This window comes from Hypanus sabinus, chromosome 1 (assembly GCF_030144855.1).
Source record: "Hypanus sabinus isolate sHypSab1 chromosome 1, sHypSab1.hap1, whole genome shotgun sequence".
NCBI lineage: Eukaryota > Metazoa > Chordata > Chondrichthyes > Myliobatiformes > Dasyatidae > Hypanus > Hypanus sabinus.
In genome coordinates, this window is record NC_082706.1 from 160,669,062 (window position 1) to 160,696,256 (window position 27,195).

The 27,195-nt window shown below is 43.3% G+C and overlaps 1 protein-coding gene across 2 annotated transcripts in view; it reads left to right on the forward strand.

The window, feature by feature from the left end:
- Window positions 1–27,195, forward strand: part of tatdn1 (TatD DNase domain containing 1) — a 76,714-nt gene that overhangs the window by 21,214 nt on the left and 28,305 nt on the right. For both annotated transcript variants that reach the window (XM_059979968.1, XM_059979977.1), the window contains 4 exons: window positions 8,018–8,081; window positions 8,288–8,431; window positions 8,564–8,606; window positions 23,595–23,680. In XM_059979968.1, the coding sequence (XP_059835951.1) occupies window positions 8,018–8,081; window positions 8,288–8,431; window positions 8,564–8,606; window positions 23,595–23,680 (337 nt within the window). The remainder of the gene's footprint in view (window positions 1–8,017; window positions 8,082–8,287; window positions 8,432–8,563; window positions 8,607–23,594; window positions 23,681–27,195) is intronic.

Sequence of the window (27,195 nt, forward strand, 5' to 3'; positions counted from 1 at the left end):
TTAGATATTAGGAGATTAAGATTGAGTTGCCAGATTAATGTATAACATTAAATCAAATCCTAAATTCATGGCATGCATAGCAGCAAAATTGATCCTGCGACTGCTGATGGCAACCGTTAGTCTCATGAGACCATGGATCTGCGCTTGGAAAATCTTGTTTCAGTCTCTTGTTGGTAGAGCAGTGTCTGTTGTGGCTGTAGAGGCCCACACGGGAGTGACAGTCTCGGTGATGTTTTTTCAGCGAGTGCGCTTTTCTTTAGCAGCAAGCCTCAGCTTCTCTTCTGTTTTTTTAGACTTCTGCATAGTTCTAGCCTCCAGCAAGAGTGATCGCTTGCAATGTCCTCCCACCTCTCGACATTCATGTTCAGTGACTTCATGTCTGTCTTGCAGACGTCGTTGAAACGAAGATGGGGCTCTCTTGCCGGAGGCCAATTCTCCTTACAGCAGGTCTTACAGGATCCTCCCGTCTGACATGCAGTGTACGTGGCCCAGCCAGAGGAGACGGCATTGTTGGAGCAGGGTGAAGAGGCTGGGTATCTGGGCTTGGGCCAGGACCTCATTGTTGATGACTCAGTCAGTCCACCATGTCCAGGATGTGTCTCAGGCTGCGAAGGTGGAAGATGTTGAGACGCTGCTTGTCTGAAGTCGAGGCTCCAGGTCTCGCTGCCGTAAAGCAGTGTGTTGAGGACGCAGGCCCTTTTAGACTGCAATCTTGGTATGCATTGTCAGCTTTCTGTTCTCCCAGACTCTCTTTGTCAGCCTGCTGAATGTTGAGGCTGCTCGTCTGATCTGTCTGTTGATCTCGGGGTGTAGTGAGAGACTGTCCACGATGGTGGAGCCAAGGTATGTAAACTCGTGAACTACCTCCAGCTCATAGTTGTTGTTGGTAATGGCAGGGGAGTGCTCAACATCTTGGCCCAACACGTTGGTCTTCTTCAGGCTGATGGTCACAAGCTGAAGTCCTGACAGGGTCGTGAGAAGCTGTCCATGAGGCGTTGCAGTTGCTCTTCAGAGTGTGTTGCCAGTGCCGCATCGTCTGCAAACAACATGTCCCTGATGAGTACTTCGCAAACCTTGGTTTTCATCCTCAGCCGGGACAGACTGAACAGCTTCCCGTCCGATCTGGTGTGGAGGGAGACACCATCACTTGATGTTCCAAAGGCGTGCTTCAGCATGACTGTGAAGAAGATGCCGAACAGGATGGGGGCAAGCACACAGCCCTGCGTCACACCACTGCAGATGTCGAAGGCCTCCGAAGAAGAGCCGTCAAACTGAAAGACGCCCCTCATGTCTGAGTGGAATGACTGAACTATCCTGAGGAGCCTTGGTTGGGCGGGGGGGGGGGGGGGGGGGAGGCAACCAATCCTGGCGAGGACTTTGAACAGGCCGTCTCTGCTGACAAGGTCGAAGGCCTTCGTGAGGTCAATGAAAGTGACGTAAAGTGGTTGTCTTTGCTCTCTGCATTTCTCTTGTAGCTGTTGAAGGGAGAAGATCAGGTTGATTGTGGAGTGTCTGACCTGAAACCGCACTGAGATTCTGGATATACCCTTTCGGCTATTTTCTGCAGTCTTATGGGCTTGTTATACTTGCGTTACATACCCTCAGCTCCAATGAAATGATTGTTCCAAAGATTTGAATCCTTTATTCGATCCTGTGTTAGTAATTAGAAAATACACAATCTTGAAGTGATGAACGTAAGCCTAACCAAATGTATGCTAAGCATTGTCCAGCATTATTAAGCATTTTCTCAGTGGTCAGCAAAAGATACAACCTCTTCCAGTTCCAAGCTACAAATTGCCTTGAAATAAGCAAGAACATGTAATTTATTTGTGCAACACGCAACACAAAGCGGATAGAGAATAGATACATGGCTCCTACATTCCAGCCCCCTAATATACTAGAATAATTACAACTACCCGCTACTAGAATGTAGGAGCCATGAAACTTCAACATTTACACACATTTCCTAGCAGTTTTTCCTGGATTGTGATTTTCTCCTGACAAACCAGGTTTGCTCCCCTTGACTGTATTAGAAAAATCTGTTTTGAATTGCTGCTGCCAAAGCTCACTTAAGTGTAAAACTGAAGTCCCTTTTCCTGTCAGCTCTGGCCAAGGGTAGCCTTTTCCACACCGCGGTCTTCAATGGTCTGTTTATAGTCTAATTCAGTATTGCTTTCTTTGCATAGGGTCCATCACTAATACCGCAAATCACTTGCAATGACTCCAGTGTCTTTGGCACATTCTATCAGCAGGTCAATTGCTGAACCCATTTCCGGTAAATAAATATGCTTCAGGTGTGATAACTCCTGAAGGTTTCTCTGACGAGCAACGTTCACTTTGCGGACAGGCAGATGTTTCTGTGTATAGATGTTATGCAGTTCACAATAGTTTTCACTATCTAAACCACCGACTTCAATCAAACAACGTAGCAACTTCCAACATTCTCTTGACCTGTGGTGCGTAAGAGAATGTGTGTTCCTTTCCCTGTCCAGTGAGCTTATTCATGAGGCGCTCTGTGCAGAGCACTGTTGTACTTCCTTGAACTAGGAAAGCACAAGTAGCAACTGTCTTGTTACTCTTCTTGGACTTCACCTGAACTGAGCTGGAATTATAGGAAGTTTATAGTCATGATCACCAGACCCCCTGAAGCCATTAGATATCAGGGCAGTACTCGCTGCTGTTTTGGCTTCATTCACGGTCTGTTTGGAATCTGCACCCTTTTCATCTTCACTTTCAGTTTCAGCTTCACTTTCCACACCAGCAAAGTTGTTCATTTAGCTTGAGAACGAGTTTGTGATCCAGTTTTGTTCATATCTTTATTTGCTCCTGGCAATGTAGCGTTGCATTGTTTTCCAAGCTCTGGGTGTGTAGCTATCTTTACTTGCCTTTCAATAAAATCATCAATGTTCAGTGAAAGTAACCTTACGGTTGTGCCTTTTTTAGCAGTTTACAGACCACTGATCTTTTTTTCCCAAGTTCATCAGGCAATTTATTTACGACCGTCTTTCAACTTGTGCATGTCCTACATGCCTTCCATAGCATTGCAGCAGCCTTTAAGAAAACTTGAAGAGCTTTCACATCTTCTAATTTGACATGTGACCAAGAAAGAGCCTTTTCCATGTAGGCCACAGCAATTTTGTGCTCATCACCAAACTCTTCTTATAGTAAACCTTAGGCCTTTAGATATTCTTGCTCCGGGCTGGCCCGCTGGCAACTTCTGACAAGCTCTCTAGGGTAACACCCCGCAAAGCTTGGTTTTACCTCCTCCCCAAGATCCACAAGCCTGACTGTCCCGGCAGACCCACAGTTTCAGCCTGCTCCTGCCCCACCGAACTTGTGTCTGCCTACCTGGACTCCATTTTATCCCCCATAGTTCAGTCTCTCCCCACCTACATCCAGGATACATCCCATGCCCTTCACCTCTTCAATAACTTCCAATTCCCCAGCTCCGACCGCTTAATTTTTACCATGGATGTTCAATCCTTATACACCTCCATCCCCCATCAAGAAGGCCTCAAAGCCCTCCGCTACTTTTTGGATAACAGACCCCACCAGTTCCCCAGCACCACCACACTTCTCCGGTTAGCGAAGCTTGTTCTAACTCTCAATGACTTCTCCTTTGGTTCTTCCCACTTTCTCCAGATCAAGGGTGTAGCCATGGGCAGTTGCATGGGCCCCAGCTATGCCTGCCTCTTTGTGGGTTACGTGGAACAGTCTATGCTCCAAATCTATACTGGCACCACTCCCCAACTTTTCCTTCGCTACATTGACAACTACATTGGTGCTGCTTCCTGCAACCATGCTGAGCTCATCAATTTCATCAACTTTGCCTCTAACTTTCACCCAGCCCTCAAATTTACTTGGTCCATCTCGGACACTTCTCTCCCCTTTCTTGATCTCTCGGTCTCTGGAGACAGACTATCCACTGACAATCTTCTACAAACCCACTGACTCCTATAACCACCTTGACTATACCTCTTCCCACCCTGCAAAAATGCCATTCCCTATTCCCAGTTCCTCCATCTCCGCCGCATCTGCTGCCAGGATGAGGCTTTCCGTTCCGGGACTTCTCAAATGTCCTCTTTCTTTCAGGATCATGGTTTCCCTTCTGGCGTCGTTAAAGATGCCCTCACCCGCATCTCCTCCACTTCCCGCACTTCAGCCCTTAACCCATCCTTCTGTCACCACAACAGGGACAGGATTCCCCTTGTCCTCACCTACCACCACACCAGCCTCCGGATCCAGCATATTATCCTCCACAACTTCCGCCACCTTCAACAGGACCCCACCACCAAGCACATCTTTCCCTCCCTACCCCTCTCAGCTTTTCGCAGGGATCATTCCCTCCACGACTACCTGGTCCACACGTCCCTCCCCACAGAACTCCCACCCGGCACTTATCCCTGCAAGCACAAATGCTACACCTGTCCCCACACCTCCCCCCTTACCACCATTCCAGGCCCCAGACAGTCCTTCCAGGTGAGGCAACACTTCACCTGCGAGTCTGCTGGAGTCGTCTATTGCATCCGGTGCTCCCAGTGCAGCCTCATTTACATTGGTGAGACCCGAAGCAGTTTGGAGGACCACTTCGTCAAGCACCTACACTCTGTCCTTCACAACAGACAGGACCTCCCGGTTGTCACCCACTTCAACTCTGCCTCTCATTCCCATCTAGATATGTCCGTACATGGCCTCCTTTACTGCCATGATGAGGCCAAACTCAGGTTGGAGGAGCAACGCCTCATCTATTGTCTGGGTAGCCTCCAGCCTGGTGGTATGAACATTGAATTCCCCAATTTCTGGTAATTCCCTCCCCCTCCCCCTTCCCCTATCCCAGGTCCCTCTCTGCCTCTCTCCCCTTTCAACTTTCTGTTTCTTTATCTCTACAGTTCTTTCATGCTTATCCCCTCCCCTCCCCCCTTTATCTTTCCTCTGATTGGTTTTCCACCTGGCGCCTCTAGGCCCTACCCCCTCCCCTATCTCTATTACTGGGCTTCGGCCATCTCTTCCCCCCCATTCCTGATGAAGGGTCTCGGCCCAAAACATTGGCTATTCTTTTCTCACGGGTGCTGCCTGGCCTGCTGAGTTCTTCCAGCGTTGTGTATGTATTCTTTGATCCACAGCATATAACCATATAACCATATAACAATCACAGCACGGAAACAGGCCATCTCGGCCCTCCTAGTCCGTGCCAAACTCTTAATCTCTCCTAGTCCCACCTACCCGCACTCAGCCCACAACCCTCCACTCCTTTCCTGTCCATATACCTATCCAATTTTACCTTAAATGACACAACTGAACTGGCCTCTACTACTTCTACAGGAAGCTCATTCCACACAGCTATTACTCTCTGAGTAAAGAAATACCCCCTCGTGTTTCCCTTAAACTTCTGCCCCCTAACTCTCAAATCATGTCCTCTCGTTTGAATCTCCCCTACTCTCAATGGAAACAGCCCATTCACGTCAACTCTATCTATCCCTCTCAAAATTTTAAATACCTCGATCAAATCCCCCCTCAACCTTCTACGCTCCAATGAATAGAGACCTAACTTGTTCAACCTTTCTCTGTAATTTAAGTGCTGAAACTCAGGTAACATCCTAGTAAATCGTCTCTGCACTCTCTCTAATTTATTGATATCTTTCCTATAATTCAGTGACCAGAACTGCACACAATATTCCAAATTTGGCCTTTCCAAAGCATCTGCAGTTGTATTTTTGTGTTTTGTAACCTTTGGAGAGTTGTTCGAGAAAATAGAAACAGTTGCCATAATTATCCATCTTGCCTTCAGTGCTAATCTTGAAAGCCCTTATAAATGAATGATACTCGAAGATTTGAATTTATCTTTTAGGCAGAGATGCAGTGCATTGTTGTTGCATCACTATGTTTGTTATTTCCTTTTGTGTCCTTATGGCCTCCAGCATGGCACTTAAACCTTTTCATGAAACATGAGTATCATCCGACTGTGTATTAACGTCCTCAGAGGCACCTTGTGCTATTGGATATGGCATAGGTTCAGAGCCCCTCCTTGATACAGGCTGAGAGTAAACATCCTGAACTACCCCTTGGAATTCAAACTCATGGCTCATAGGTATTTGTTCCTCAGCTGTATCCACATTGAGATCAAATATGCTGAGTTTTCTGTGCCATGTCAACGTAGGAATTCTCAGCAGAGAACTGCTGTACTGGTACATGTGTAGCACCCATGGCACTTGAAGCCCTTAGTACTTTAACTCTGGCTATTTTGGCTGCAATTTTCTCCTGCAACTTAAGTTACTGCTTCTTCCTCTGAAGTTCTTCCTGGTTTTCCCAAAGCTGTTCTTCCTTTTCTTCCAATGCATGTTTGTCCCTCAATATTTGTTGTCTTGTGTATAACTCAGCTAGATCAGCCTCCATTCTAAAGCATACCAGTGAGGTATCAGATGCATGAGTCATTCTGCTACAAATAGAACATGCTGCATGCATGTTAGATACACTGTCATTCTGTAACTCATCACCTTTAGACCGAACCTTTAGCCTGTTCTCAGGCTTTATAAATATTTCAATTTCCTCCAACAAACTGGTCTTCAACATTGCATGTTTGTTTAATTGCTCTCTTAGTCTTGGCATCAGGGGCACTGCTTCCAGCTGAACTCATGTTATTTTCCAAGTGCACAAACCAGACAAAACATAGACAAATTCAGTTCAGCCTTTAACAATGGAAGCAATTCAATTCTTAAGATTTTCAACAGAACCGAGTAGTTGACACTACTATACAGTTTTTCAGTCCAACCTAGTTTGACATGACAATGCTGACTATTCAAAACTGTTTTAAACCCAAACACACAGCATGAATCAACAAAAGGTCATTACTTGCCACAAACTACTCCAGGCTGCGGTGCTCATAATTGCATGGACATGTCCGTATTCTTAGTGTTCATTAAGAATAACTGTCGAAAACTTTTGCTGATGGAATGCAGCAGCAAAACCAAACCAAAACAATTGCATCTAGCCTGTGACTGTTACAAAGTTGTTATACTTGCATGACCTACCCCCAGCTCCAATAATTGTTCCAAAGAGTTATCCTTTATTTGATCCTTTATTGGTAAACATGCAATTTTGAAGCAACGAACTTAGATGTACCCAGATGTAAGCTAAGCATGATTCAGTGTTGTGTTATTTCAGCGGTCAGCAAAAGATACAACTTCAGCCGGTCCCATGCTACAAGCTGCCATGAAATAAGCAAGAATACATAATTGATTCCCTTAGCTTCTACCACGCCCCCACTGATGTGACTAGTTACCATAATAAACAGGCATTACAGAATACAAAGCAGATAGAGAATAGATGCATACCACCTTCACACTGTTTCTTAAATATTTGGTTAGTGTTCCACATGCCATTTAGATAGTAAACATCTGTATTTTCCCATGAATGTAAAGTGTGGAGCAAATGTTAAAAAAAATACACACAATATGACCCAGATATTAGAATGCACTTTATAGGATGTGTTAGATTACAGTACAGCAAGACATCTTTAACCATTTCAGTCTTTGACTAACAACAAAGGGATAGGAGCAAATGTGTTGGGCTGAGTCATGGAATTGGGGGTGGGGGGGAATGCTTTGAAACCCAGCATTGATCAACGATTGTTTGGAGTGTGCAACATGTGGATGGTTGGGTTTTGAGTGGAAGGAAGAATCTGAGGGGCCCTGGCATTGAAGATGGTTGTACTTGGCATGGTTGATTGATTGTGGCATGCAGTGGGCATAACAGATCAGGAGACCTAGGAGCATGATTTCACTCAACTCTAGAATTACATAATGCTGACCTAAAAATAAAACAACGGAATTATGCAAAGCAGCTGACACAAAATGCTGGAGTAACTCAGCAGCATCCATAGAGGTGTGTTGCTTTGGATTTCCAGCATTTTATGTGCATGCTCTGGACTTCCAGCATCTGCAGACTTTCTTGTGTTTATCAGCTTCTATGTATATGCATTTAAGGTTTGTCGTGCCTAATGATTTGTTTTAATTTTCAGTTCATGATTACAGGAGGCAGTTTGCAAGATAGTACAGATGCAGTGGAACTAGCAAAGACAAGTGGTAACTTAAAATTTATTCTGCTTTACTATTTCTTTTGGAAAATGTACTGTATAGCTGCAGGAGTAGCTGCATTTATCTTGTTAATTCCAGCCATTAACCTGCTCATCACTAGGGAGTGTAGACTATGTATACACAGTCTGTCTCGCCATGATAAATGGTTGGTGCAAATATGCTGACAATTTCTTTTTCATTTTGTTGGTTCAAAGATATTTTCTACAGTACTGTTGGCTGTCACCCCACACGGTGTGGTGAATTTGAGCAGAATAACCCAGAGCAGTATTTGAGTGACCTGAAAACATTGGCCACAGAAAACAAAGCGAAAGTAGTGGCCATTGGCGAGTGTGGCTTGGGTAAGTTTAACTAAAAATAAAATCAATTGAAAATGTTGGTCTATTTTGTAATGGAAATAACCATTTAATAGCTCCTGTAAATAGACTATGACAGAAGACTTTTGAATGATTGTTGTTTTTTAATTTTCATAGATTTTGACAGATTGGAATTCTGTCCAAAAGAGATACAATTAAAGTAAGTATTCCTTTTTTTTGTTTGATATCTTGTTCTCAGCCCTCCCCAGATTTCTTTCTAAGTCATAGCTTAAAAACACGTATTGATGGCTGGAAACAGTCTTCACCCAGATAAGAATAAAAAGCAAGCAGTGTTGTTAAATGATATTGTGCTACTGTTGTGTAATATGTCAGTGTTGCCACAGAATTTTGTGCTGAAAATTACAATTTTTATTGTGAAATGCAAGTTCAATAAATCATGGATAATTCATCAAATTATGTTCCTAGAAGTGGTAGTGAGCAAAATCTGTTCATCAAAAAATGGTATGTGGAAATATTTAAACAATTTGTGTTGTGGCTATCTGTAAGTTGTTCTCAAGTGCATTTTATTGTTTGGGTGCAATTAACCAATTGGTCTCAGTGGGAGGATGTATCTACAGTTCTTTTAGTATGCCATAAGTTTAAGATTGATTCACTAAGCATTTCTACAACATTGTACAGTTGAAAAGCAATTATTTTTTCTTCTGAATGAAACAAGGAAAGAATCATTTTCAGACTGTTCTGCATCACTCCAGACAATTAACTGGGTGTGAACCACCCTTGTTCCCTTGACTGTCTGTGTCACATTGCACAGGACGACGTTATTCCTTTGACAGCATTCCACTGGGATCATTGCAGATCTTGCACCATTTTGTTGAGCATAGTTGTCTGGCACTCCTGGAACAAATCAGTTTTCCCAACGGTTAAGAAGAAAGGAATTTCTCAAAACGGCCAGACAATTTGAGCACAGCATACCACCCATGACTATATTTCCCTCTCATCCTCTTGATCAGTTACCCCTCCATTGCCATCATCATTGATATCAAAATATTGCCAGAATCTCAAATTTCCCCCATTGTTCCCAGTCATAAAAAGGGCCTTGGCCACAGGCCATCCTGAGCTCTGCTTTCATGTGGACACAGCTTATGCATTTTCAGTGCTGAAAATATACAGTTGAAGTTTGCAGTGGTTGATATAGGGATGCAAAAACTGAATTGTTAGTGGTGTCCCACTGATAAAGTTATCAAGCACTCGATGGGGACATGTAGATCATACATTTCTCTTGGCAAGGTTTGTTCAATAATACCTTTACATCTAAAATAGTGGTAAATTTTAAGTGCATTTTGGACAAACTAATTAGCATATTAATGGATAAGGAGACAACATATGGAAAGTTGTGAAAGCAAAAGTTTGTCATCCCTTATTGAGGTGAGTGACATTAACTTTCCCAATATTGTCTTGGACTTCCTTAATTTGGAATACCATCTAAGCCTTCAGAACTTTGACCCAGTCCTTCCCCTCTACTTTTCTTTCTGTTGTAATTTCTTGAAGGTTGACAGGCCACATCAGAATCAGGTTTAATAACACCAGCATATTCTTTGAAATTTGTTAACTTTACAGCTGCAGCTCAATGTGACTCATATATATAAGACACCAGCAGTGTAGTGGAAGTTCCAGGTGTCAGGGGGCATGATGTGTATGTAGGTGTGTGAATAACTAGACAGAAGGTTCTCCGGAAACTGTAAGATCTGAAGGTAGATAATTCACTTGGACCAGATGGTGTACACCCCAGAGTTCTGAAGGAGGTAGCCGAAGAGATTATGGAGTTATTAGTAATGATCTTTCAAGAATCACAAGATTCTGGAATGGTTCCGGAGGACAAGAAAATTGCAAGTATCACTCAATGCTTCAAGAAGGGAGAGAGGTAGAAGAAAGGAAACTATAGGCCAGTCAGTCTGACCTCAGTGGTTGGAAAGATGTTGGAGTCTATTATTGAGGATGAGGTCTCAGGGTACTTGAAGGCACATGATAAAATAGGCCATAGTCAACATGGTTTCTTCAACGGAAAATCACGCCTAACAAATCTGTTGGAATTCTTTGAAGTAGTAACAAGCAGGACATACAAAGGAGAGTCGGTTGATGTGTAGTTGGAAGGCCTTTGACCAGGTGCCACACATGAGGCTGCTTAACAAGCTATGAGCCCTTGGTATTACAGGAAAGATCCTAGCATGGATAAACCTATTGAATGGTGAAAGGTCTTGATAGAGATGTGGATGTAGAGAGGATGTTTCCAATGAAGGGAAAGTCTAAGACCAGAGGGGACAGCCTCAGAATAGAGGGGTGGTGTTGTTTTAGAATGGAGATTGAGGAATTTCTTTAGCCAGAGAGTGGTGAATTGTGGAATTCTTTGCTACAGGCAGCTGTGGAGGCAGAGTTGATGTATATTGAAAGCAGAGGTTGATGAATTCTTGATTGGTCAGGGAATGAAGGGATATGGGGTGAAGGCAGGAGATTGGGGCTGAGAGGAAAGTTTGATCAGCATGATGAAATGGAGGAGCAGATGTGATAGGCCAAATCTTGGATACTACTGAGGCTAGTACCCATGATGGAGCTAACTAATTTTACAACTTTGCAGTTTATGACAGTGATGCAGCCAGTCAGATGCTCTCCATCTGTAGATGTTTTTGTGTGTTTTAGGTGACAAATCAGATCTCCTCAAACTGCTAATGAATTATGGCTGCTGATTTGCCTTCTTTATAGCTGCATCAGTATGTTGGGACCAGGTTAGGTCCTCAGAAATATTGACACCCAGGAGCTTGAAAATGCTCACTCCCTCCACTTCTGATCTTGTGAGGATTGGTTTGTATTCCCTTCTCTTACCCTTTCTGAAGTCCATAATCAGCTCTTTGGTCTTACTGTCCTTGAGTGCAAGATTGTTGCTATGACACCACTCAACTAGCTGATGTATCTCACTTCTGTACACCCTCTCATCACCATCTGAGATTCTGCCAACAATGGTTACATAGAAACATAGAAAATAGGTGCAGTAGTAGGCCTTTCGGCCCTTCGAGCCTGCACCGCCATTCAGTATGATCATGGCTGATCATCCAACTCAGAACCCTGTACCTACTTTCTCTCCATACCCCTTGATCCCTTTAGCCACAAGGGCCATATCTAACTTCATCTTAAATATAACCAATGAACCGGCTTCAACTGTTTCCTGTGGCAGAGAATTCCACAGATTCACCACTCTCTATGTGAAGAAGTTTTTCCTCATCTCGGTGCTAAAAGGCTTCCCCTTTATCTTTAAACTGTGACCCCTCGTTCTGGACTTCCTCAACATCGGAAGCAATCTTCCTGCATCTAATCTGTCCAATCCCTTTAGAATTTTATACGTTTCAATAAGATCCCCCCTCAATCTCCTAAATTCCAGTGAGTACAAGCCTAGTCGATCCAGTCTTTCTTCATATGAAAGTCCTGCCATCCCAGGAATCAATCTGGTGAACCTTCTCTGTACTCCCTCTATGACAAGAATTTCTTTCCTCAGATTAGGGGACCAAAACTGCACACAATATTCTAGGTGCGGTCTCACCAAGGCCTTGTACAACTGCAGTAGAACCTCCCTGCTCCTGTACTCAAATCCTTTTGCTATGAATGCCAACATACCATTTGCCTTTCTCACTGCCTGCTGTACCTGCATGCCCACCTTCAATGACTGGTGTACAATGACACCCAGGTCTTGTTGCATCTCCCCTTTTCCTAATCGGCCACCGTTCAGATAATAATCTGTTTTCCTGTTCTTGCAACCAAAGTGGATAACCCCACATTTATCCACATTAAATTGCATCTGCCATGAATTTGCCCACTCACCTAACCTATCCAAGTCACCCTGCATCCTCTTAGCATCCTCCTCACAGCTAACACCGCCACCTAGCTTCGTGTCATCCGCAAACTTGGAGATGCTGCATTTAATTCCCTCGTCTAAATCATTAATATATATTGTAAACAACTGGGGTCCCAGCACTGAGCCTTGCGGTACCCCACTAGTCACTTCCTGCCATTCTGAAAAGGTCCCGTTTACTCCCACTCTTTGTTTCCTGTCTGCCAACCAATTTTCTATCCACATTAATACCATACCCCCAATACCGTGCGCTTTAAGTTTGCACACTAATCTCCTGTGTGGGACCTTGTCAAGAGCCTTTTGAAAATCTAAATATACCACATCCACTGGCTCTCCCCTATCTACTCTACTAGTTACATCTTCAAAAAATTCTATAAGATTCGTCAGACATGATTTTCCTTTCACAAATCCATGCTGACTTTGTCCGATGATTTCACCTTTTTCCAAATGTGCTGTTATCACATCTTTGATAACCGACTCTAGCATTTTCCCCACCACCGATGTCAGACTAACCAGTCTATAATTCCCCGGTTTCTCTCTCCTTCCTTTTTTTTAAAAAGTGGGGTTACATTAGCCACCCTCCAATCCTCAGGAACTAATCCAGAATCCAAGGAGTTTTGAAAAATTATCACTAATGCATCCACTATTTCTTGGGCTACTTCCTTAAGCACTCTGGGATGCAGACCATCTGACCCTGGGGATTTATCTGCCTTTAATCCCTTCAATTTACCTAACACCACTTACTTACTAACATGTATTTCCCTCAGTTCCTCCATCTCACTAGACCCTCGGTCCCTTACTATTTCCGGAAGCTTATTTATGTCCTCCTTAGTGAAGACAGAACCAAAATAGTTATTCAATTGGTCTGCCATGTCTTTGTTCCCTGTGGTCAATTCACCTGTTTCTGACTGTAAAGGACCTACATTTGTCTTGACCAATCTTTTTCTTTTCACGTATCTATAAAAGCTTTTACAGTCAGTTTTTATGTTCCCTGCCAGCTTTCTCTCAATCTTATTTCCCTTTCCTAATTAAGCCCTTTGTCCTCCTCTGCTGGTCTCTGAATTTCTCCCACTCCTCAGGTGTGCTGCTTTTTTTTGCTAATTTATATGTTTCTTCTTTGGACTTGATACTATCCCTAATTTCCCTTGTCAGCCACGGGTGCACTACCTTCCCTGGTTTATTCTTTTGCCAAACTGGGATGAACAATTGTTGTAGTTCATCTATGCGATCTTTAAATGCTTGCCATTGCATATCCACCTTCAACCCTTTAAGTATCATTTGCCAGTCTATCTTAGCTAATTTAAGTCTCATACCTTCAAAGTTATCCTTCTTTCAGTTCAGAACCTTTGTTTCTGAATTAACTATGTCACTCTCCATCTTAATGGATTCCACCATATAATGGTCACTCTTACCCAAGGGGCCTCGCATGACAAGATTGCTAACTAACCCTTCCTCATTGCTTAATACCCAATCTAGAATGGCCTGCTCTCTAGTTGGTTCCTCGACATGTTGGTTCAGAAAACCATCCTGCATCCATTCCAAGAAATCCTCTTCCTCAGCGCCCTTACCAATTTGGTTCACCCAATCTATATGTAGATTGAAGTCACCCATTATAACTACTGTTCCCTTATTGCACGCATTTCTAATTTCCTGTTTAATGTCATCCCCAACCTCACTACTATTGTTAGGTGGCCTGTACACAACTCCCACCAGCGTTTTCTACCCCTTAGTGTTATGCAGCTCTACCCATATCGATTCCACATCCTCCAGGCTAATGTCCTTCCTTTCTATTGTGTTAATCTCCTCTCTAACCAGCAATGCTACCCCACCTCCTTTTCTTTCCTGTCTATCCCTCCTGAATATTGAATATTCATATAACCATATAACAATCACAGCACGGAAACAGGCCATCTCGGCCCTCCTAGTCCGTGCCGAACTCTTAATCTCACCTAGTCCCACCTACCCGCACTCAGCCCATAACCCTCCACTCCTTTCCTGTCCATATACCTATCCAATTTTACCTTAAATGACACAACTGAACTGGTCTCTACTACTTCTACAGGAAGCTCATTCCACACAGCTATCACTCTCTGAGTAAAGAAATACCCCCTCGTGTTTCCCTTAAACTTCTGCCCCCTAACTCTCAAATCATGTCCTCTCGTTTGAATCTCCCCTACTCTCAATGGAAACAGCCTATTCACGTCAACTCTATCTATCCCTCTCAAAATTTTAAATACCTCGATCAAATCCCCCCTCAACCTTCTACGCTCCAATGAATAGAGACCTAACTTGTTCAACCTTTCTCTGTAATTTAAGTGCTGAAACTCAGGTAACATCCTAGTAAATCGTCTCTGCACTCTCTCTAATTTATTGATATCTTTCCTATAATTCAGTGACCAGAACTGCACACAATATTCCAAATTTGGGCTTACCAATGCCTTGTACAATTTCAACATTACATCCCAACTTCTGTTCTCAATGCTCTGATTTATAAAGGCCAGCGTTCCAAAAGCCTTCTTTACCACCCTATCTACATGAGACTCCACCTTCAGGGAACCATAGTTCTATGCACTGTTATTCATAGATCTCTCTGTTCCACTGCATTCCTCAATGCCCTACCATTTACCCTGTATGTTCTATTTGGATTATTCCTGCCAAAATGTAGAACCTCACACTTCTCAGCATTAAACTCCATCTGCCAACGTTCAGCCCATTCTTCTAACTGGCATAAATCTCCCTGCAAGCTTTGAAAACCCACCTCATTATCCACAACACCTCCTACCTTAGTATCAGCGGCATATTTACTAATTCAATTTGCCACCCCATCATCCAGATCATTTATGTATATTACAAACAACATTGGGCCCAAAACAGATCCCTGAGGCACCCTGCTAGTCACCGGTCTCCATCCCGATAAACAATTATCCACCACTACTCTCTGGCATCTCCCATCTAGCCACTGTTGAATCCATTTTATTACTCCAGCATTAATACCTAACAACTGAACCTTCTTAACTAACCTTCCATGTGGAACTTTGTCAAAGGCCTTGCTGAAGTCCATATAGACTTCATCCACTGCCTTACCCTCGTCAACATTCCTGGTAACTTCTTCAAAAAATTCAATAAGGTTTGTCAAACATGACCTTCCACGTACAAATCCATGCTGGCTACTCCTAATCAGATCCTGTCTATCCAGATAATTATAAATACTATCTCTAAGAATACTTTCCATTAATTTACACACCACTGATGTCAAACCAACAGGTCTATAATTGCTAGGCTTACTTCTAGAACCCTTTTTAAACAATGGAACCACATGAGCAATACGCCAATCCTCCGGCACAATCCCCGTTTTTAATGACATCTTAAAGATCTCTGTCAGAGCTCCTGCTATTTCTACACAAACTTCCCTCAAGGTTCTGGGGAATATCCTGTCAGGACCCAGAGATTTATCCACTTTTAAATTTCTTAAAAGTGCCAGTACTCCCACCTCTTTAATTGTCATAGGTTCCATAACTTCCTTACTTGTTTCCCACACCTTACACAATTCAGTATCCTTCTCCTTAGTGAATACCAAAGAGAAGAAATCATTCAAAATCTCTCCCATCTCCCTCGGCTCCACACATAGCTGACCACTCTGATTTTCTGAGGGGCCAATTTTATCCCTCACTATCCTCTTGCTTCTAATATAACTGTAGAAACCTTTCGGATTTACTTTCACCTTATTTGCCAAACCGACCTCATATCTTCTTTTAGCTTTTCTAATCTCTTTCTTAAGATTCCTTTTACATTCTTTATATTCCTCGAGCAATTCCTTTACTCCATGCTGCCTATATCTATTGTAGACATCCCTCTTTTTCCGAACCAAATTTCTAATATCCCTTGAAAACCATGGTGCTTTCAAACCTTTAACCTTTCCTTTCAACCTAACAGGAACATAAAGATTCTGTACCCTCATAATTTCACCCTTAAATGACCTCCATTTCTCTATTACATCCTTCCCATAAAACAACTTGACCCAATCCACTCTCTCTAAATCCCTTCGCATCTCCTCAAAGTTAGCCTTTCTCCAATCAAAAATCTCAACTCTAGGTCCTGTCCTGTCCTTCTCCATAATTATATTGAAGCTAATGCTATTGTGATCACAGGACCTGAAATGCTCCCCAACACATACATCTGTCAGCTGACCTATCGCATTCCCTAACAGGAGATCCAACACTGCCCCATCTCTAGTCGGTACTTCTATGTATTGTTGCAAAAATCTATCCTGCACACATTTCACAAACACTAAACCATCCAGCCCTTTTACAGAATGAGCTTCCCAGTCTACGTGTGGAAAATTAAAATCTCCCACAATCACCACCTTGTGTTTACTACAAATATCTGCTATCTCCTTACACATTTGCTCTTCCAACTCACGCTCCTCATTAGGTGGCCTATAATACACTCCTATCAGTGTTACTACACCTTTCCCATTCCTCAATTCCACCCAAATTCCTCCCTAGAGGAGCTCTCTAATCTATCCTTCCAAAGCACCGCCATAAGATTTTCTCGGACAAGCAATGCAACACCTCCTCCTCTGGCCCCTCCTACTCTATCACACCTGAAGCAACTAAATCCAGGAATATTTAGTTGCCAATCACACCCTGTCTGCAACCATGTTTCACTAATAGCTACAACATCATAATTCCAGGTATCAATCCACGCTTTAAGCTCAACCACCTTTCTTACAATGCTCCTAGCATTAAAATAGACACATTTAAGATACTCTCTACCTCCTCCTCTCTTTTCATCCCTAAGAATGCATTCAAATTTATTATTCTTTTCTTTCTTCTCCCCTACATCTTCGGGCTGAGCGCATCCCTTCTCCATCACCTGCCTTTCCTCCCTCACACACTGTTTATTTACTTGCTCTACTGGTGAACTAACCTCCTCTCCCATAGTTTCCTCAAATTGATTCCCGCCCCCCCATCTTACTAGTTTAAAGTCTGCCCTGTAGCCCTAGCAAACCTCCCCGCTAGGATATTGGTCCCCTCAGGATTCAAGTGTAACCTGTCCTTCTTGAATAGGTCACACCTGCCCCAAAAGAGGTCCCAATGATCCAGAAACTTGAATCCCTGCCCCCTGCTCCAATCCCACAGCCACGCATTCATCCTCCACCTAATTCCATTCCTACTCTCACTGTCGCGTGGCACAGGCAGTAATCCCGAGATTACTACCTTTGCGGTCCTTCTTCTTAACTGCCTTCCTAACTCCCTATACTCTCGTTTCAGGACCTCTTCCTCTTTCCTACCTATGTCATTGGTACCTACATGTACCACGACCTCTGGCTCCTCACCCTCCCACTTCAGGATATCTTGGACGTGATCAGAAACGTCCTGAACCCTGGCACCAGGGAGGCAAATTAACATCCGGGACTCCCGATCACCTCCACAGAACCGCCTGTCTGAACCCCTGACTAACGAGTCCCCTATTACTATGGTCCTTTTTCTTCTATCCCTACCCTTCTGAGCTACAGGGCCGTCCTCTGTGCCGGAGGCCCGGCCACTGTCACTTCCACCAGGTAGGCTGTCCCCCCCAACAGTACTCAAACATGAGTACTTATTGTCAAGGGGTACAGCCACTGGGGTACTCTCTAGTACCTGCCTCTTCCCCTTCCTGACCGTGACCCACCTATCTGCCTCCTGTGGCCCCGGAGTGACCACCTGCCTGTAACTCCTCTCTATCACCTCCTCACTCTCCCTGACCAGGCGAAGGTCATCAAGCTGCAGCTCCAGTTCCCTAACTCAGTCCCTCATGAGCTGCAGTTCGGTGCACCTGGCGCAGATGTGACGTCCGGGAGGCTCGGAGACACCAGGACCTCCCACATCTGACACCGAGAACAACAAGCTGCCCTCACACTCATACTTCCCGAATAACTGAAAATAACAAGAACTAAAAGATAAGCCTACTGTGCCCTCTTCCGCCTAAGCCCCCTGAGCCCAAGCCCTACACTCTGTTCCCGGCGCACTCCGCTGCCCGCTTCTTAAGGCTGCGTTCTTTTTATATCTTCCCTCCTTCACACGCCTGCGCAGTCCTGCCTTTCAGAACTCCGATCTGAGACGCAATTGGACAATTTGAAAATGGCCACCGCCACACTTCCTCTCAAAGCCTCGCTCTCCTCTTCCAAAAGATGTTCCAAAACATCCCTGGATGTTGAGCTCCCATCCTTGGTCACCCTGGAGCCATGTCTCTGTGATCCCGACTATATCATATTCATTAATAACTATCTGCACATTCAATTCATTCACCTTGTTAAGAATGCTCCTCGCATTGACACACAAAGCCTTCAAGCTTGTTTTTACAACACTCTTAGCCCTTACACAATTATGTTGAAAAGTGGCTCTTTTTGCTTTTTGCCCTGGATTTGCCTGCCTGCCACTTTTACTTTTCACCTTACTACTTTTTGCTTCTACCGTCATTTTACACCCATCTGTCTCTCTGCACTTGTTCCCATCCCCCTGCCACATGAGTTTAAAGCCTCCTGAACAGCAGTAACAAACGCTCCCCCTAGGACATTGGTTCCAGTCCAGCCCAAGTGCAAATCGTCTTGTTATACTGGTCCCACCTCCCCAGAACTGGTTCCAATGTCCCAGAAATTTGAATCTCTCCCCCTTGCACCATTTATCAAGCCACGTATTCATCTGAAATATCCTCTTATTTCTACTCTGACTAGCACGTGGCACTGGTAGTAATCCAGAGATTATCACCTTTGTGGTCCTACTTTTTAGTTTATCTCCTAACTCCCTGAATTCACCTTGTAGGACCTCATCCCGTTTTTTACCTATATCGTTGGTACCTATGTGCACCACGACCACTGGCTGTTCACCCTCCCATTCCAGAATGTTCTGCAGCCACTCAGAGACATCCTTGACCGTTGCACCAGGGAGGCAACATACCGTCCTGGAGTTTTGTTTGTGGCCACAGAAATGCCTATCTATTCCCCTTAAAATCGAATCCCCTATCACTATAGCTCTCCCATTCCTTTTCCTTACCTCCTGTGCCGCAGAGCCACCCATGGTGCAATGAACTCGGCTGCTGCTGCCTTCCCCTGATGAGACATCTCCCCCAACAGTATCCAAACAGTATATCTGTTTAGGAGGGAGATGACCTCAGGGGACTCCTGCACTACCTGCCTACTGCTACGCTGTCTAGTGGCCACCCCTTCCCTTTCTGCCTGTGTAGCCTTTACCTGCGGTGTGGCCAACTCACTGAACATGCTATTCACGACTTTCTCAACATCATGGATGCTCCAGTATGAATCCAGTCGCTCAATGCGGTCTGCCAGAAGCTACAGTTGGACACACTTCCTGCACACATAGTCGTCAGGAGCACTGGATGTATCCCTGATTTCCCACATGCTGCACGATGAACAAACCACGGGGCTGATCTCAGCTGCCATGAACTACCCAATACTTGCCTCAACTTTTGAAACTTTCTCCTTTGAAAGGAACTTACCCGGCCTTACCTCGCTTGGAGTGAAGCTCATCCTCAGCCTCTCGAGTCAAAGCCTCAAATCTCCACTCACTCACTGGCCCACTCACTCACTGGCCGCTTTCCACAGGCCGCCCCGCTTGAGGTAACCCTCTATTCATTTGTTTGAGCTTTTCAAACTGCTTGGTCACCTGGCATGCCATTGTGAAAAGCCTCGAGGGAGCATGCAAAGTGAGAGATGAAGAGAACTTTTTGAAAACCTTGTCCATTCAACCTGTGTTCAAAGCTGCTTTTGAGAAGGTGCAGGTTCCTCCTAAGCAGGATGATGAACAGAAACAAGGAACTGTGCTGTACAACCAGTCTAAACCTGTCATGTTATGGCCTGGAGGAGTAGCTTTGATGACAGGAACCCCCAAATTTCCCGTAATGTCCAAGGAATGGAAAAGGAGATTATGTTGGGATGTGAAGATGTGTTTTCTACTGGCAAGTAGAAAACTCCTTGGTTACTCCAGAACTAGTTACCGCATTATTAGAGTGACCGAGGATACCCCTTTCCAAAACAGGACTCACAGGTTAGCACCAGGGGAGGTTGAAAATGTTTGGCAGCACCTGGTTAAACTGAAGGAAGTTAAATTCAGTCATGGAGCATGAGGACATGACTATTTTTGGTGAGGGAGATGTAATACCCTGGCTAAGATTTTTGCTGCTACGCTGTAGGTATTTATTTTAGCAGTTCTGTAAGAAACGTCTGATTGGCTTTTAGAATGTTTGGGCTTGAGCTAAAGATACGGAGCTATGTTGTTCAACTTGGGAATATTGTGTCGGCAAATCAGGAATTGGGAGATGGTTCTAGGGAACGCTGGGCGGAAAGATTTTTGTGATTGACACTGTTATGGGTCTAAGTCTTTTTCATGGGAGCTGGGAGAAGACGGGAGGGAAGATTGCTGAGGATGCCGTTCCTGTTACACAAGCTGTTTTGTGCAGATGAATGGCTTAAAGAGGAAGGACCAATATTAAAGGAGCCCGTTTGTTCGAGATGGATTTTGAGTGACGTTTGGAGTGTGGTGTGTGCTTTCCTGCAGACTGTGGGGCCAGCACGTGAGTTACAGGCAACTTCAAGATGACCTCCAACTATGTACCCATTCGGACTGGGTTAACCCTTTTCTTTTCTTTTTCCTACTAACTTCGATAAAGCTGAAATTTATAAATATACTTTCTTTATAATTAAATACAGTGGAAGATCTGTTACTTCTTGCTGGTAGCTAATTGTTTTAGGGCAGTATTTACACAGTACTCACACAGATTGGGGTTCAGGTGGTCAAAACGTCCCAGCTTCCCGGTCTTGTTGGAACCCAGTCATACCGACCCTTGATTTACGGAGTTTGAGAAAGGCGATTTGCTCACTGCTGAGCTCAGTTGCTGTTAGTGAGGTGCTATTGAGCCGAGAGACGCCCGATGAAAAGGGGTTTCATATCAATGACATTTCAGCTGTGCTGAGTCAAGCAGTCATGAGTGTAGAGTGAACCGAACAGTGGGCTAAGCACTCATCCTTGAGGTGCTCCAGTGTTGATTGTCGGTGAGGAGGAGATGTTATTTTTGATCCCTACAGTCTGTGGTCTCCCAGTGAGGAAATCAAGGAACAGTTGCAGAAAGAGGTACAGAGGCCCAGGTTTTGGAACTTGTTGATTAGAACTGAGTGTATGATTGTGTTGAATGTTGAGCTATAATCAATAAACAGCAGCTTGATGTAGTTATAACAATTGTCAAATCAAATTTACTTTAATTATCATTCAGACCATACATGGATACAGTCAAATAAGACAGTGTTCCTCTGTGGTCTAAGTGCATAATATACATTCAGAATACTGAGAGAGGGTGAGAGAGAAAAACACACACACAGTTAGACAAGAAAACACAAGTATAGTCCAAGTCCCTGAGTGACTTGCAAATTGATGGTACAGCTTCCGGCAATCCAGCCTATTCCTCCACTGGTCGAACACTGGAGGGCAGCACTGACAGGAGAGGCCAGCTCCTAACCGAGTACATACTCCACGCTGCACCACCTCCAGGATCGTCTTATCTGGACTGCAGCAGCAGCCAAGCCCACTTGAGGCCTTGTCCGTGTGCCAACTGAGGCCACGTAGCTGCCTCATTTCCTGTCTTACCACCAAACAAGGGAAACGGGCCTGTGGCATCTCACATTACCAATGTCCAACAGGGTCTTGCGATCCCAAGAGAACTGTCCAAGACACTCACGGTTACACTGCACACTGCTTTGGTGCACCAACTTTGATGACTTTGAGTAGCAGGCACAGTCTGCACACAGGTCAGCTTCTCCGAACCTTCACCCGGCCCCTCCACTGGCCTGCCCTCCACTGGCTTCCCCTCCACCCTGCTGGCCCACTAGATTCCCCTCTGCTGGGTCCCTCTGCCGGTCTCCCCTCCGCCAGCTTCCCCTCCACCCAGCTGATCCACCGGGCCTGTCCGCCAGATTCCCCTCCACCCAGTCGGTCCGCTAGCTTCCCCTCCACCCAGACTAACATCTCCAAACAACGAACAGATCACTGACGTGGTAGACCTCTGGAATCATTGTTTGTTGAGTACAATATAGTCTTACGATCATAAAAAATCCTGTTTGAAAGTTAAGTGCACCTATGGGTGGCACCTGAGCGGTCACCGCATTGAAACGCGCTGACATCTTACCAGAATTGCCTTGTCAGGTGCTTGAAGTCCGAGTGGAAATTCAGTTAGTTTGGATCTGCTGAAGACCTGTTGCAGTGGATCCAGGTCTTTGCTTAGGCAGGATTTTATTCTAGCCATGACCAATCTCTCAAAGCATTTCATCATATTAGATTTCAAAGCCACAGGGTGATGGTCGGTGAGGCAGCTCACCCTGCTCTTCTTGGGCACTGGTATGATTGTTGCCCTTTTGAAGCAGGTGGGAACATCCGACTGCAACAGTAAAAGATTGAAGATGTCCTTGAACTCTTATGCCAGTTAGTTGGCACAGGTTTTCATATTCCTGCTAGGTGCGCTGTCGGGGCCTGACGCCTTACAAGGGTTCACCTTCTTAAAAGATGTTCTGATGTCGGCCTCCGAGACAAAGATCATAGGGTCACCAGATGCTGCAGGGATTCGCAGAGGCCCTATAGCTGATTCTTCTGTTTTACTGTTCTATGTTGTAACAATATTTAATGAGCTCTAAAGGATAAAAGACACTATTCTGATATTGGGGGATTTGTTCGGCACTAGTAATTACAAGAAATAAAACTGAGAAATCTCTTTTTAAAACCAGACATACGAGCTACAGATGTTACAGAGTAAAGCCTAGAGGATATTATTATTACTTGGTGCATCAAGTACATTTTTTATTGTGTTAAATTAACATTTGGCTTACATTTTAATTAATATTTCCAATTTTATGCAAATAAAACTGTGAAATACAAAGCATTTTGAGGATAATTTGCTCAGCAGCAAGAAAAAGCATTTAAACGGGATGAATGAAATGCTCTTAATTTTTCATTGTAACATAAAAGATGTTGATTTTAATTGCTTTCCCTGGGTTACGTACAAAAGCCAAACATTGATTCATCTTAAGCTTTTGTGATGGAGGATATCAATCTCATTCATTCTACAGATAGGACAGAGGGTGAAACAACTTTTTAACTTTTGAAGTGATTTCCTGAAATTCTAGAGTACATTCACTTTAGAAAGTCAACAAGGATTAGCTAACATTAAGATTGAATAAACTGAGGTTTTTTTTTTGAACTTTTTAAAATGGTAACAATATAATAAAGCTATACTTTTTTCTTTCAGATACTTTGAAAAGCAATTTGACTTGGCAGAAGCAACTAAATTACCCATGTTTCTACACTGCAGAAATTCATCTGCAGAATTTTTAGGTATGATTTGAAAAATCAAAGTAAGGTTTCTTTGATAGATAGATACGCCATGCCTAGTCCTTGTCCTTGATTTGCATTTGCTTGCTGATGCGTCTGGTGGGCGCTGTTATTACTGCATTGACAGGGTTCACTTTTGTTTCTGATATGGACGAATTTCTAATTTTAAATTAATTGGATTCATAAATTGTATTTATTTATTATCAATTCATTCTTAATTTCTCTAAGGATTGTATTCTCCTGAATTTTTAAATATACATTTAAACCCTGGCAAGAATACACTTACTGCCATGTCTGATTACTGTACATGCCTTACAAGGTAATCACATATTTTGGATTTGAAGAAAAAGGCTAGCACCTTTTCTGAAAAACATTAAAAAACATTACTGCACTTGTTGAATTTTGTTACTGGCAGAATTCTTGGTTATTTTGTTCTTGCCAGTCCATAGTAAATGAGTTAATTTTCACAATTTGCTATGATGGTATTTGAATTCATAATTACTGAGCTATACTCCAAGAATATGACTACCAAGCTTATTTTTTTCATCCATGTTTTAATTTTTAATATTATTTTGCCATATTTTTAATTTTCCAAATACAGGTGTTATGTTCCAAACTTATAAAAACATCTTACAAAAGTTGTTAGTCTTTGTCAGATTACTCCATTTTCGCACTGGCAGTACAATTTCAGAATTGGCATGATCATAGATGTGATACCTTATATTTTGAATTATTGTTATTCTTGTCTCTCTGGTTCTTTTTCTGTGTTTCTTTGTATCTTTTTGAGGAGTCAATTCTTTTGGAATGGCTGAGAATTTATTATAAACCATCAAAATGGTGTGATACCATACGCTACACTTCGGTGGGAGAGGAATAGGAAAATCAAAAACCTATAAGGATCTAACTAAACCAAGCAGGAAACTAACTAAACCCAACAACATACCATATGAGTAAGGAAATGTAATTCTGGATGTTAAAATCACTGTCCAATTAGATAAAGGGGAGAAATATGGGAAAAGAGTCTTAACAGCTTTTTGTTTAATACAATTGAAACCTGAAGGAAATTGTGAAATTTCCAATGCCCATGAGTTAATTAGGTAGTAAATAATATTTATCATGCAGTTAAAAGGCTATGTGAAATCAAAGGCCAACCCAATGAAACATTCCTGGTTTGTATATTCCTTGCAAGCACAAGAATATCAAACCATTTATTTTATTTGAATGATGAATCACTTTTGTACCATTTTTGCACAGTGGACTGGAGCTGTCAGATAAACATAGATTTATAGAGTCATACAACATGGAAATAGTATTTGGCCAAACTGATCCATGCCAACCGAGATGACCATCCAAGTTAATCCCATTTGCCTGTATTTGGACCATAAACTTATAAACCTTTCCTATCTCTGTACCTGTGTATTTTAAAAGTTTTTATTGTGCCTGCCTCAACTACTTCCTCTGGCAACTCATCCACATGTATCACCTTAAATTTCTAACAAAAAAATGCCAGTCAAGATCCTGTAAAATCTTCCCCCTCATGCCTTAAACCTATGTCTCTAATACTTGAATCTTCTGTTGACCATTCATCGATGGAACTAGGTTAGGAAGCTCACTGTGCAACTCTTAATTAACCATATCTTGCACTTTATTGTCTCTGCCCAAACAACAACGTAACTATTTTGACCCCAGGCCAACAACTTAGAACATGAATTCTGCTGTTCTCCCTGTACCAATACTCATTCAGACCACTTGCCCAAATTCTAATACCAAAATGGGGTCTCCCATTGGCAGATGATCGATCCTTCTTCCAGCCCCTGGCATGGGGGTTCTTCCTTGAGATGGTGAATCTCTGGTAGAAGTTATCACTATCTTGTACCCGAAAGCCTCTGCTTTTATGTTCATTCCTTACTAGTTCAAATGATACATTTCAATGTTATTGGCTATGGGTCATCCAAGCCAGCATCAATTTATTGCCCTACTTCTGCAAATGAGAACTGACAACTGCTAATTTATGGCTCTCTGTTCGCAATCAGTAACCAGCTCGGATCACACAGGCAGACACAGACCCCAACATTCACAAACTTGCATGTTAAATCCAACCAAAGAATATTTCACATATAACTTCTTATTTGGAAATTATCTCAAACTCTGCAGATTACTTGGGGCATCATTGTGTCCACTTTAAAACTTAATCAAGCCAAGCAACTTCAGTCCACAACATGGAGGATGTAGAGCAATGGGTGCCTGAACATCATATAACCATCCATCATATAACCATATAACAATCACAGCACGGAAACAGGCCATCTCAGCCCTCCTAGTCCGTGCTGAACTCTTAATCTCACCTAGTCCCACCTACCCGCACTCAGCCCATAACCCTCCACTCCTTTCCTGTCCATATACCTATCCAATTTTACCTTAAATGACACAACTGAACTGGTCTCTACTACTTCTACAGGAAGCTCATTCCACACAGCTATCATTCTCTGAGTAAAGAAATATCCCCTCGTGTTTCCCTTAAACTTCTGCCCCCTAACTCTCAAATCATGTCCTCTCATTTGAATCTCCCCTACTCTCAATGGAAACAGCCTATTCACGTCAACTCTATCTATCCCAATCAAAATTTTAAATACCTCGATCAAATCCCCCCTCAACCTTCTACGCTCCAATGAATAGAGACCTAACTTGTTCAACCTTTCTCTGTAACTTAAGTGCTGAAACCCAGGTAACATCCTAGTAAATCTTCTCTGCACTCTCTCTAATTTATTGATATCTTTCCTATAATTCGGTGACCAGAACTGTACACAATATTCCAAATTTGGCTTCTGTACTCAATGCTCTGATTTATAAAGGCCAGCGTTCCAAAAGCCTTCTTCACCACCCTATCTACATGAGACTCCACCTTCAGGGAACTATGCACTGTTATTCCTAGATCTCTCTGTTCCACTGCATTCCTCAATGCCCTACCATTTACCCTGTATGTTCTATTTGGATTATTCCTGCCAAAATGTAGAACCTCACACTTCTCAGCATTAAACTCCATCTGCCAACGTTCAGCCCATTCTTCTAACTGGCATAAATCTCCCTGCAAGCTTTGAAAACCCACCTCATTATCCACAACACCTCCTACCTTAGTATCAGCGGCATATTTACTAATTCAATTTGCCACCCCATCATCCAGATCATTTATGTATATTACAAACAACATTGGGCCCAAAACAGATCCCTGAGGCACCCTGCTAGTCACCGGCCTCCATCCCGATAAACAATTACCCACCACTACTCTCTGGCATCTCCCATCTAGCCACTGTTGAATCCATTTTATTACTCCAGCATTAATACCTAACAACTGAACCTTCTTAACTAACCTTCCATGTGGAACTTTGTCAGAGGCCTTGCTGAAGTCCATATAGACTACATCCACTGCCTTACCCTCATCAACATTCCTCATAACTTCTTCAAAAAATTCAATAAGGTTTGTCAAACATGACCTTCCATGCACAAATCCATGCTGGCTA